Source organism: Polypterus senegalus, chromosome 2, assembly GCF_016835505.1.
Source record: "Polypterus senegalus isolate Bchr_013 chromosome 2, ASM1683550v1, whole genome shotgun sequence".
Taxonomy (NCBI): domain Eukaryota; kingdom Metazoa; phylum Chordata; class Cladistia; order Polypteriformes; family Polypteridae; genus Polypterus; species Polypterus senegalus.
The window spans coordinates 136,006,056-136,018,671 of NC_053155.1; the positions used below are offsets into that span (position 1 = coordinate 136,006,056).

A 12,616-nucleotide genomic window follows, 5' to 3' on the forward strand; every position below is an offset into this window, starting at 1 on the left:
AATTTGAAATTGAAAATCAAAATATCTGGTGTGACAACAAGAATGTCTCATCAAAAAAACAAGAGGCTGTACAATTGGTCTACTGGCAAAGCAAAACAGGCAATCCAAAAACAGAGCAAACATTAATTAGAGGGCAAAAGAAGAACCATAAATCAAAAGAAAATGTTTTAAACAAGAACTCAAAAATTCTTATGAGCTCAAAAATGTCTATTCTTTTGTAGGTCAGTTTTTCCTTTATTTTTAGGTAAAGATCAGACTGATATTATCCGAAACACCTCACTCTTAACTGAAACTGTGACAAATTCATGCATGTATCCTGGCGGTATCACAGAGAAGAACTGCATACATAGAAGCCAGTGTGGCACTACAATGGATGACATCATCCAAAATGTGACAAAGCAGATTTGAAATCTAAGCAAAGAATAATTTTACAAATCAATATATGATTCTAAATGCTCCATAGTAATCCTGAACAGCTGGGCAGTCAGACGCTTGTTGGAGCTTCTCAGAAGCACTATTCACTATTTATAGAATTTTTTAGAAGTAATATTCTTTTGTAACTGTGTCTCTAAGTAACCCAGGAATACACAAAAATAGTTAATGTAGGCAAAACCTTTTGAATTTTGTTATAACACCAGAATAAAAAGTCTGAAACAGTATACGTCACCCTAACTCTTAACACTAATTCAGGGTGTTCATAAGAAATATGATGATTTACTTCATGTGGTAGAAATACATAATAAACAAGAATAGTTATGTGAAATATCTTCTTATATAATATGCTACTGTGGCTGTCCGTTTATCTGTTCAGGATTTTAAATCACCTGTAGCTCACAAACTGTTTGAACTATTGACCTGAAATTTGGTACTCATATACTACATGACATCTAACTATCCGCTTTCGGCGTGATGATTGACCTCCAAAGTTATTCCTCTTTTTATTTTTATTTTATTGTAGAATCAACTCTCGGCAGAGACCAGCAGGGCAGCCGTGCGGCGAATGCATATGGCCATCCGTTCTCATTCCCTATCACTGTCACTTCCCCTCCCTCTTCATATCTCAAATCATTCTTGAGGCAGATTGAAGACTTAAGTGCCAGCTTAAGTGAAAAATTAAGGAAAACGTACTAAGTAATTGCAACACAAATACTAACTTCATTAGTTTTAACACGGAAAGATGCCGAACGAAAGAAGAAAAGAAGTGACTGCTAGGGTGGAGAAAAGAAGAGCTGCTCACGAGGCATCAAGCGTATCAACCTCTGAGCAAACAAATGCTAAACATACAGAGAAAGAGTATGAATACTATGAATTTTCAAGTCAAGTGTATTCACTGCACGTTATCATGCAGTGCGCCATTACTAGTTTGAAATATTAACTGTGTTCTCCAATTTAAATATTTAAAGTTTAAATATTCTCAATTATAATAGAAATATGTCATTTTTCACCCACTGATAGAGGTCAATAGAGAGCTATATCCCTAGGAAAGGATAAAAAATTAAAAATAACATCATATTCATAATTACTGACCTTAAAATAATCTAAAATTATATCCCACAAACTTAAGTTGGAATTTTCTCATTTTAAACCTTCTGGAAGTAGCTTTTTGAGGTCTAATACCACCATTTAATATAAAAAATATTGTCATATCTGTGATTAGCAAATGAAATAGCATAAAATGACACTTCACATGACTATATTACAGATCGCCCTTTTTTTGAAGTTTTAGGGGTGTTGGTTGCTGTGACATGCACAACTTCAAGCCCTTTTGATAATTTTTGCTGAAGACACCTATTGGTTTACGCTTTATCATAAAGTGCACAAAATATGTTCACAAATGACCTAAAAAAGAAGGTTTTTCAAGTCTAGTGTGCCAAAAATAGAGGGAACCCCATAAACCTTAACATCTTGCATAAGTAGATATGAAGATGAGTTTAATGGTATATTATATAAAGGGATTTTCTCGTACCAGGAGTCAGGAGGCACTGGACAAAAAAGTGATTTCAAAACGTTCACAAGTAATTCTTATGAATGCAATATTTAATTGACCAATATGTTGTGATTTGGTTGACATACATTCTTGACTAAAGTTAATGTTATATTCATCTAGGTTTTCTTGAACAAGGACTGCTTGTTAAAGACTCAAAGAAGTTACGAGAATACTACATGAAGACCCTGCAGTTCAAGTTTGATGTACTCTCAATGGTGCCAACTGACATAGCTTCCATTAAAGTTGGCAATAACTACCCTGAACTGAGGTTTAATCGTCTCTTAAGATTTGCCAGGATGTTTGAGTTCTTTGATCGTACAGAAACAAGAACCAATTATCCCAACATTTTTCGAATTGGCAACCTTGTCCTGTACATTCTTATTATTATCCATTGGAATGCATGCATTTATTTTGCAATTTCTAAATCTATTGGATTTGGGACTGACACGTGGGTATATCCCAACATCAGTCACCCAGAATATGGTCGTCTTGCCAGAAAGTACATATACAGTCTTTATTGGTCAACCCTGACGTTAACAACTATTGGTGAGACACCACCTCCAGTGAAGGACATAGAGTATCTGTTTGTGGTATTTGACTTTCTGGTAGGAGTGTTGATCTTCGCCACCATTGTTGGTAACGTGGGTTCCATGATTTCGAACATGAATGCTTCCAGAGCAGAGTTCCAGGCTAAAATTGACTCTATCAAGCAATACATGCAATTCCGTAAAGTAACCAAAGATCTCGAGGCAAGGGTGATTAAGTGGTTTGATTATCTCTGGACAAACAAGAAAACTGTGGATGAAAAAGAGGTCCTAAAAAATCTTCCAGATAAACTGAAAGCTGAAATTGCCATCAATGTCCACTTGGACACTCTAAAAAAAGTGCGCATTTTCCAGGACTGTGAAGCTGGCCTTCTCATTGAGTTGGTGTTAAAACTACAGCCGCAGGTCTTTAGTCCTGGAGACTACATCTGTCGCAAGGGAGACATTGGCAGGGAGATGTACATCATCAAAGAGGGAAAACTCGCTGTGGTGGCAGACGATGGTATAACACAGTTTGTGGTTTTAAGTGACGGCAGCTACTTTGGGGAAATCAGCATTTTGAACATTAAGGGAAGCAAGTCAGGCAACCGAAGAACTGCAAATATCAGAAGCATTGGCTATTCTGACCTTTTCTGCTTATCCAAGGATGACTTGATGGAAGCTCTGACAGAGTACCCAGATGCCAAAAAGGCTCTAGAAGAGAAAGGAAAGGCAATTTTAATGAAAGATGGTCTGATAGATGAAGAAGCAGCAAAGCAAGGAGCTGATCCAAAAGACATGGAAGAAAAAATTGAAAGACTAGAGTCATCACTGGATGTCATGCAGACAAAGTTTGCCAGACTTATAGCAGAATATACTGCTAGCCAGCAAAAACTCAAGCAGAGGCTTACAACTGTGGAATCAAAAATGAAGAAGCTTGGAAGTAGTGATCTTTCAGACGGCATGGACGCTGACAACGAAGAGGACAAAAAGGACAAATAGGATCCCCTGGGGTAAACTTTTTTTTTTAACACATGGGCTATAAGAAGCTAGACACAATTGTTTTTTTTTATAATCTCAGGAAACCTATTTAGATGTAATATTTTTTAAATGCTTGGTTTAGCAAAGTATACATTTCAGATTTGATGGAGTAAGTCAAGATACCTGAAGAAATTCACACAGTTTTCTACATTAAAGGAACTTTCAGACTCCAGACACAACAACCGATGACTTGCTTTCTCTGTGGTGCAATCTGACATGTGATGGAGTATCACTGTGGGTAGCTGAGCGTGTGAGAGATGCAGAACTTGGTTGTCGGTGTTGAGGCTTGCTTTACGAGAAGCAACTGAATGCATTGAGTGACTTTAAGCACATGAACAAGTGTAATGGTCTTTCATAGAAAAATTGTGTTGTTTATGCAATATGAGTCTTTTTTTTAATGTATTCCTATTACATGCAAGTATAAATTATGTAATAAATAACTATATATGGTTTAAATATAAACAGATAGGATTTTATTTGTTCCAGTTTGCTTTAAAAGAAGTTCAAGAAATATAGAAATATTATAACAAAAAGCCACAAGTCATCAAAAGCACTTTAAGAATCCAGTCTCTGCAATCAGATTCAAAGCAGATAATTGTCAGTTTTGAAACAGGCACAAAACAGAATCAAATAATTTTCTTTACATAAGTCTTACTGTCCCAAATAAGTGTTATTTTATTTAATTTCTACATACAAATTTTGCCTTTCAGTATCAGCTGACTAAAAAAGAATAATTTGAATGAATATTTTTCAATATTGGGTTTGTCTTTCACACCCAATGAAGGTCATCTTTCACTAGGAACTGCAGATCTCTCTTTGCTATCCTTGGTTAGGCTGTGTTATCTACAGTGTTTCTGTGGTCACTGCTGTATGGTACAATGTCACCTATTTGATTAGCAACAACAAGCAGAAACAAGATCAGTGTCCATGTTTATTCTAGGAATTGCACTAAAAGTCTAACAAGTACAAGAATTTGTCCTGTCTCAGAGTAGGACACAACAAGTAGTTAAGAAGCATCTTAGTCCCAATCCCAGCAACAAGTAGTAGGCCATACTTGAGAATGAAGCACATCAGAATTTTATGGCACCCCTCACAGCAAATTGCCACTGATTTTTGTAGTTTTCTGATAATAATGCTAAGGTTTTCACCACAAAGATAATAATACTTATAGTAATAATATTCAAAGTAGAAGAAGAAAACATAATAACTGAGGATACTGCACTAAGCTGCACTCAATTGTTGCTTCTTGATTGCATCAACATCAAGAATAATACAATAATGAGCACTGATATGTAACACACTGAATGAGAGTAAAGCCTGATAGTAGACATGTTTATTTAACAATAAATGATCTACAGCCATACTTCTAGAAGAACCACCTTCCCATTGTTATGGCCATGGGAGGTGCCTTCTAAAGGAACAGTCACCAAATAGCCACATCTATAAGTTGTGTTCACCATTCCAGTGTTCCCAATCATCTTCCAGAGTCATGTGTCATGTTCCTCTTCATGATCCACTCATATCTTCTGCAAGGCTCTATTAATCCAATGCCCCTTGACTCTCTATCTACCTTTTTGATCCTTCTGAGTTTTGAAAAGGGTAACATGAATGTTCCAGGGGTTAATGCAAACCTTAGTATACCTCTGTTAAATTTTGCTGGCAATCATCTATCCTGTCCCACTTATCCTTAGAGTAATATTCTTATACATGACAGTTTGCATCCTGGAGCACCTGTGCGTTGATACTGTGATATTGCTAAAGATTCATATATGCATTCTCACCCAATCTTGAGGCATTGATATTTAAGTGAGTGTCGATTTGCTTGGATATAGCTTGTTTAATATTGCCTCTAGTGGAGTCGTAGAGAAATCTGCATACTACCTCATGTGTTGCAAGGGCATTTGAAGTTTGGTGCAAAATTTGGGAACCACTACTGCAAAGTGTCATTTTCCCCATAGCCAAAAAGGTAATGTTACCAATAGTTTCATTTTAGATGGCTGTGCACTCCTTTTAGATGTATAGATGGATCGATCATGTTATGTTCATGATTTGCAACAAATTTGCTCACGCTGAGATTTTTGAACTGGTTAGGACCACTTTCTAACTCCAAGATGCTTGATAAATACAGGTCATTAATATATAAGTATTAGTGGCAAGGTCCAAAGTGTTGCCTTCCTTTCTGGATGCAGGGATTTCCTAATCCACAATAAAAACCCAATGGAAGTTAACAGTTGTCAAACAAGATCCTCTTAGGCGGAGTGGTGGCTCTGAGGCTAGGGATCTGCACTGGCAATTGAAAGGTTGCCGGTTCGAATCCCATAAATGCCAAAAGAGACTCTGCTCTGTTGGGCCCTTGAGCAAGGCCCTTAACCTGCAATTGCTGAGCTCTTTGAGTAGTGAGAAAAGCGCTATATAAATGCAAAGAATTAATATTATTAAAAGACAAATGTATACAATAGTGTACAAATGTCTTTGACACCCTTGATTCTTATTTCTCTTCATATTGTCCCACTTCTATGGGACTGATGTGCCTGATAAAACAAACCCCCTTTCCTTCATGTCTTCCATTACTCTATCCATTCAAAATCACTTCATTCTCCTCCACTTTATCTTCTCCTGTACATCCATTCCCATCACTCTTTTGGCCACATATTCACAGTCTCTCCTTATCACATGTCCTTGTCTCACTTTGACCCACTTTCTCATGCTTTCTTAGATAGCTCTCCCAGTTATATTTTATGATTGTCTAATTTCTTATTGTGTCATTTTTTGTAACTCCACCCATTCATCCCGGCATTCTCATTTCTGCTGCATCTAACCTATTCTCCTGTGCTCCTTTTACTGCCCATGTCTCAGCTCCAGACATCATTGCTGGTCTTATCACCGTCTTAAAAACCTTTATGTAATCCTTGCCTTGATTTTTCAAACACACAATACTCCTAATACCTTCTTCCAATTGTTCCCTCCACACTGCACTCAGTTCTTAAGCTGTCACTAATCCTAGATATTTAAACGTATCCACTCTTTTCAGTATCTCACCCTGCAGGATAACTTCTAAATCTTGATCATCATTAAACCTCATATATTCTACCCTCTTCCAACCTGTATTTATCTTCAGTCCTCAGTCTTCGAAAGCCCATCTCCATTCCTTCAACTTCCTCCAAACATTAATTTTCCAAACAATTAAATGTTACTGAGAAATAGTTGTATTATACTAAAGAAAGAACATATGGTTTACTTTTCACATAAAAACAACAAACTAGTGCTGATGATCAATATCACAATGATCTGATTGAACCAAACTGATGAATTGAAGCAAAAATGGGTGTAGAAGGAATCAAACGGTGAAGAATTACGAGTAAACAAGTACAATTCCTAAACCTAGGAAAACAACTGGGGTTTAACAGGCACTGTACAGAGGCTTAACCGTGTTCCTCAGTTTGATGCCTAAGGTAGACGAGGCTACAGGGAGATACCTAGTTTGTTTCTACTGTGATAAAGAGTTTCCTTTAAGAGAGTATTAAAGGAAAAACTGGCCGTTAGCAATAGTGCATCTGCTCATTTGAGTTTCATGCGGAAATATAGTGTGGCATATACAGGCAATGTTAGAAAGTTGAATCACACACTTTAGGAGATTTGCTGGAGGCCTTTGGAGGGAATCCTACAATTCTTGGAACACTGTGGGCTCATATTAACAGTACAAGTGCAAGTTTAGGATGAGAGGAGCCAAAATTTGGGTTTTGTGTTATGTAGAACAGAAAGATGAAATTAGCCTTCACATGCTTAAGGTGAATGAATGGGCAAGGCCCAACGCCAAGATGCAAGTACTACATTTTCCTGCTGTGGCTTTATGATAGGTTCATATTGTTTCTTTCCTGAGAAAGATGCAGCCCATATTGAGTGTTCAGAAAAGGGAGATTAAAACACCTAATATGGACTGCTCAGTCAGAGACATCTTTCACAGATCCAGCCAAACTCCGAACGGTCCTGTTTCAAACTATCAAGTACATCCCTTTGATGAACCTCAGATATGAACTGTCAGCTGCAGAGATAGTCAGCCATGAAGAGAATATGAAGCTTCAACAGTGAATAGGTGGTTGAACAGTCCAAATAACACTTTCACTGTAGAGCTGTATGGCTTATTCCCTGCCTAGCAGGTACCGACTGCAGGAACAGGGAGCACCATGGCAGTACAGATTCTCACACTTGGGTAGACATTGCCAGCTCCAAGAGCTGGATGTCACAACTCAGTGCTACAGGGAAAACTAATTAAAGGGACTGAGACCTTCAAATGCCCCAGGGCCTCAGGCATCAGAAATGTGGGCACCATGATATACAGAGGAAATTGTGGAGTCCAGCACTACTACAGAACATCCCAGAGAGCATTTTAGGATTACCTCTTCTGGTCACACACTAAAAGGGGATTTGAAAGATGGATTACACTTCATTTTACCTACTAAAAACGAGAGGAGTTCTACCAGAGACACACTTTGAAACATCTGGATGGCTTACAAAGAAAGTAATATGCACATGTTCAGAGAAGTACTACACTGATGCATCTAATAAATCCAGTCATTCTCTTTCCTTGCAACTCTGGGTATCACAGCTTTCACTCCTATTCACCAAAGATGTGTAGGAAGTCATTTCAATATGGTCCCTGGTGGGAGTGTGAGGGAGTGGACCCCATTAAGGCCTGTTTCCTACCCCAGATTTGACCTGTGTTAGACAGGTTTGAGAATGATATTTTATTATGTCTTGTTGCTTATTTTGTTATTTTTCTAACTATAGTGCATTTATTACCTCAATGTAGACTTTTAGGTGTGCTTCATAAAAATAAATTGAATTGAAGAGAATACCTGGCCTTTCAAACCTCTGATGGTAGCCTTCGTCTATACTTTTTCTAAACTTCTGGCTGTTCCTGTTTTTGTTACCTACAGCACTGTTTATACAAAAAAGCCCCCAATGCCCACCTCTGGTCACAATCTGACAAATTTCTTTCACCAATCTAAGATGTGCACCAGAAGTCTGCCATTTACTGGGGGGTCTTCTATCACTGGCCCGATATCTGTCTTGCCTTCTATGCTCGAAAATATAAGGTAGCTCACCTGCTCTCATCTAGCTATCATGTACTGTACCAGGATTGGGCTGTGTCAGATGCCACCATGATGTGGATAGTAATAGAGAACTAAAGAGGTAGCAGATGGTGTCAGGATTACCTTGAGTCCATTCTTCATTAAGGAAGGACAGAAACAGGAGACAAGAGTACATAAGGTAGGTGATTTGTGTTCTTATTAAATAAAATGAAGTTCTGTATTTGTTGACCATGGCACCAAAGAGTAATGATGTGGTGCAAAGGGTCATAGTTGTAAGCAATGGTGTTTCTACAATAAAGGACTACTAAGGCACACCTCAGCAGATGTTGTGCAAAATGAGTTTCTCTCAGTAATTTAAATTATTATTGAAAGGTTTATAACAACCCTCATCTTTGTCGTCTCAATCAATTTTTTTTTCCAAAATTCTGTCCTATGTTTTATGTAGGAAAATCTTGCTTCTTGTAGTATGTGAAATTGTTTTAATGCCAGGTGCTACAAGCCTGTTTCTGGCTGAATGGCTGCACCAATTGGCCCTGCAGTGTTCTCTAAACCCTTGTGTGTGTGTGTGTGTGTGTGTGTGTGTGTGTGCAATATGAACTTTCCAGTTTAATTATGGGGCTTAATGGACCACCTGTTGCTGTTTTTTTAAATTTGTGTTTGCGTTTCTGCTTTTTCAGTGATAAAGTACGAAAGACCCAGAGAAAAAAAAATTAAAAAAAAGAGATCAAAATGAGGAGTGCAAAACTTACAAAACATTATGCTGCATCTTTCACCCAAACTGAAGAGGACCATGCCAAAACCAAAAAAAGCCACAGATGAAGCCATATGTGTGTTCTTTATACTATATAAAAAAATGAAACCAGCAGTCTGATGGTCCTCTTTCATAACGTCACGAGTTACGGGGCCTCATTTTTAAAGATTGCATACACAACTTCCTACTTATACTGTATGTTGGGATTAATAAAAGACAACTTGACAGGAGAACTTGCATATATTTACAGCAACTTTGACCCCATCCATATTCAACATTTCAGTAAAAGTGGGAAATGACAACATGGTTGATAAAGTAGGGGAATGCAGACAAACCAGCTAAATGATGACTCACAAAACATAGTCGTTACTATTATGTCCGTTGATGTGAAAAATATATTAAGTCGGAAAAATGATAACTATAATGTACAGACTATTTTAGCTCCCTATTATAAATAGAATGGCAGTCTGAGCAAAGCCCAAAATATACCACAAGTAGCCATTGCTTTAGGAAAATAATTATTAGTTAGGTTTAAGGCAGGGGTGTCGAACTCCGGGCCTGGAGGGCCGCAGGTTTTCATTATAACTTTTTTCCTAATCAGTGACCAGTTTTCACTGCTAATTAACTTCTTTCCCCCTTCATCTTAATAGCCCTGTTTTTAAGGATTCAGTCCTCTGAATTGATTCTTTATTTCATTAAAAGACAGCCAAACAGAAATCAGATGTGAAACAAACCAGATGACCAGCTAAATTGGGGCTTCCAACTCCAACCAGTTTCTTAATCAGAAGCCCACTCTTGTTAATTAAACCCGTTATTTAATCCCGTGGCTTGTTGCTGCTCTCATTCTGCCTCAGCGGACATTTCCAAAAATGTTGATTTTTTTTCCCTAAGATCATCAAAATATTTTGGTGACCGGAGAGATCAGCCTTACTGAGACCTTCACCTTTATTTTCAGATATGGTGTGATGGGCACAGGAGAGCTGGTCATGTGTGGCTCAATATTATTTGGCTGCTAATTAAATAAAAGGAAACAACAAAGGGCGTGAGTCAAGTTAATTAACACTACGGAAAAGTTAATTAGCAGCAAAAACTGGTGACTAATTAAGACGGTTAGAATGAAAACCTGCAGCCCTCCAGGCCCGGAGTTCACCACACCTGGCTTAAACCTCAACCACTACTTACTGTATAAGTACAACACAACATTACATACAAACAACACAAAAAAACATAAGTTAAACAATATCCACTTTAATAAAAAAAGTTTGTGTGTGTGAAACCAGCTCAAAATTTTGTGGTGCATCACAAACATTAATATTGCTTTTAAAAATCCCATATCAAATGGCAATATAACAGTTATATGCTTTGCATTGGTGCACTGCAAATTGTATCATGGAGGTCTAGGTTGATTACTTAGATTTCAATGTGTTTTAAATAGATAGCACAAGGAATACATTTTAAACAGTTGCAGAAAGGTGCAATTGTAAAGGAGATGTGCAAATGATGTGCAAGTGAAAGCAAGTGTGTGTGTAGTGTTCACACACATACAAGTACATAAAGTGTATACCTTCATACAGTATATGAAAGAACATGAGTCAGTGGGGAAGACAGGCATAGCTACATAGCTGTCTGTTAGTTTTAGTTTTAATTGACCTAAAACATTTACCAGATGGGAGTTTTTGGAACAAATGATGACCGGGTCCGGCACGGTGGTGCAGTAGGTGGAGCTGCTGCCTTGCAGTTAGGAGACCCGGGTTCACTTCCCAGGTCCTCCCTGTGTGGAGTTTGCATGTTCTCCCCGTTTCTGCGTGGGTTTCCTCTCACAGTCCAAAGACATGCAGGTTAGGTGCATTGGCGATTCTAAATTGTCCCTAGTGTGTGCTTGGTGTGTGTGTGTGTGTGCCCTGCAGTGGGCTGGCACCCTGCCCGGGTTTATTTCCTGCCCTGTGTTGGCTGGGATTGGCTCCAGCAGACCCCCGTGACCCTGTAGTTAGGATATAGCGGGTTGGATAATGGATGGATGGATGATGACCTGGGTGAGACGAGTCAGTGGTGATCTTTTTGTCATGGGTTTGTGACACAGGATGCATGCAATTCCTTTCTCAGCAGACCTCACACCACGTAATTTATTTTTGAAGTGGACTGTGGTCAGTGTTTGTATCATCAAGGGCTACCTTTGTTGTGCAAGTGCTTCAGAGGAAACTGGAAGTGACCTTGTAAATGCTCCCGTGGGTCAGACTTAGAAGAGGCCACTAGCCGTAGGCAGAGGAAGCTCCGAGTCAAGAGGTCACATGGTGGGAGTATGAAAGGCCTAAGACAGGAGAAAGAGACAGAGGATCAAATGAGCAGACAGGAGGAATGAAATTGCAGGCAAGGGTACACCGAGAGGAGGCCATACAAGTTCAGTTAGGTCCACAGAGGTAACAGGTCTGTTGTTTTTCCCTCATAGTCTGCACTTTTATATTCCTTTGTGTTTACTGTGCCATTTTTGTGGTAGTGGTAAACCCCATTCTTTTAATATTTGTGGCATCATTGGCTGGTTATTGGGTTGTGGAGCTCATCTCAAGATTGCCTTCTGTGGGCTACATCTGGAACAGATATCACCAAATCCAACCATCTCTTCCTGCACCTACACCTTTTACCACTGCCAAAGTTTTATACCTTAACATTAGAAGCCAGTTTTTTAACAATCACATTTTATTTTTTATTTGCAGATATTCCATGCTTTTGTTTATCATCAACCTTTACACGCTGTGTACTTTTCAGTCTGGACAAGAGTAACAAAGCAGACGCTCATATTCATAAAAGGCCCAGCCCTACCAAACAAGATCTAACGTCTCCAAACCAGCCTCCTTGACAACACACAGCCGTCACATGGGCCGGGCTCCGAAGAATGACAATGGCAACAAGGCGTTTATATCTTTATGACACTTGATTGCTTACTTCAGTCACACTCGCTTGGGAGCCAAGTGCATGTCTCTGTATGTGAGGAGTCTTTTTTTAACCAGAAATACAGAAATTAAGCAACAATGACAGAGAAGATTAAAGTGAAGGATTCTGAAAAATCACAGCTAGTTTTATCATTTAACTGGAAAGAGGAAATGCTCTTGAAGAAGAAGATAAACACTCTGGATTCTCTGCAGAGGCAGCGTGAGGACTCTTACACCTTAGACCAAAGAATCCTGTACAACAGGTTCCGGATGAAGCTAAGGAGATCCGAGTT

At 38.6% G+C, this 12,616-nt stretch overlaps 1 protein-coding gene across 2 annotated transcripts in view; it reads left to right on the plus strand.

The window, feature by feature from the left end:
* Positions 1-12,158, plus strand: part of cnga3a (cyclic nucleotide gated channel subunit alpha 3a) — a 106,770-nt gene extending 94,612 nt beyond the window's left edge. The window contains exons 7-8 of one of the 2 annotated variants that reach the window (XM_039744687.1): positions 2,108-3,524; positions 12,108-12,158. In XM_039744687.1, coding sequence (XP_039600621.1) covers positions 2,108-3,513 — 1,406 coding nt within the window. In that variant the 3' untranslated portion in view covers positions 3,514-3,524; positions 12,108-12,158. Of the gene's footprint in view, positions 1-2,107; positions 4,015-12,107 lie in introns of those variants that run through there. The other variant, XM_039744686.1, reaches the window with a different exon arrangement.
* Positions 12,159-12,616: the final 458 nt, after the last annotated feature.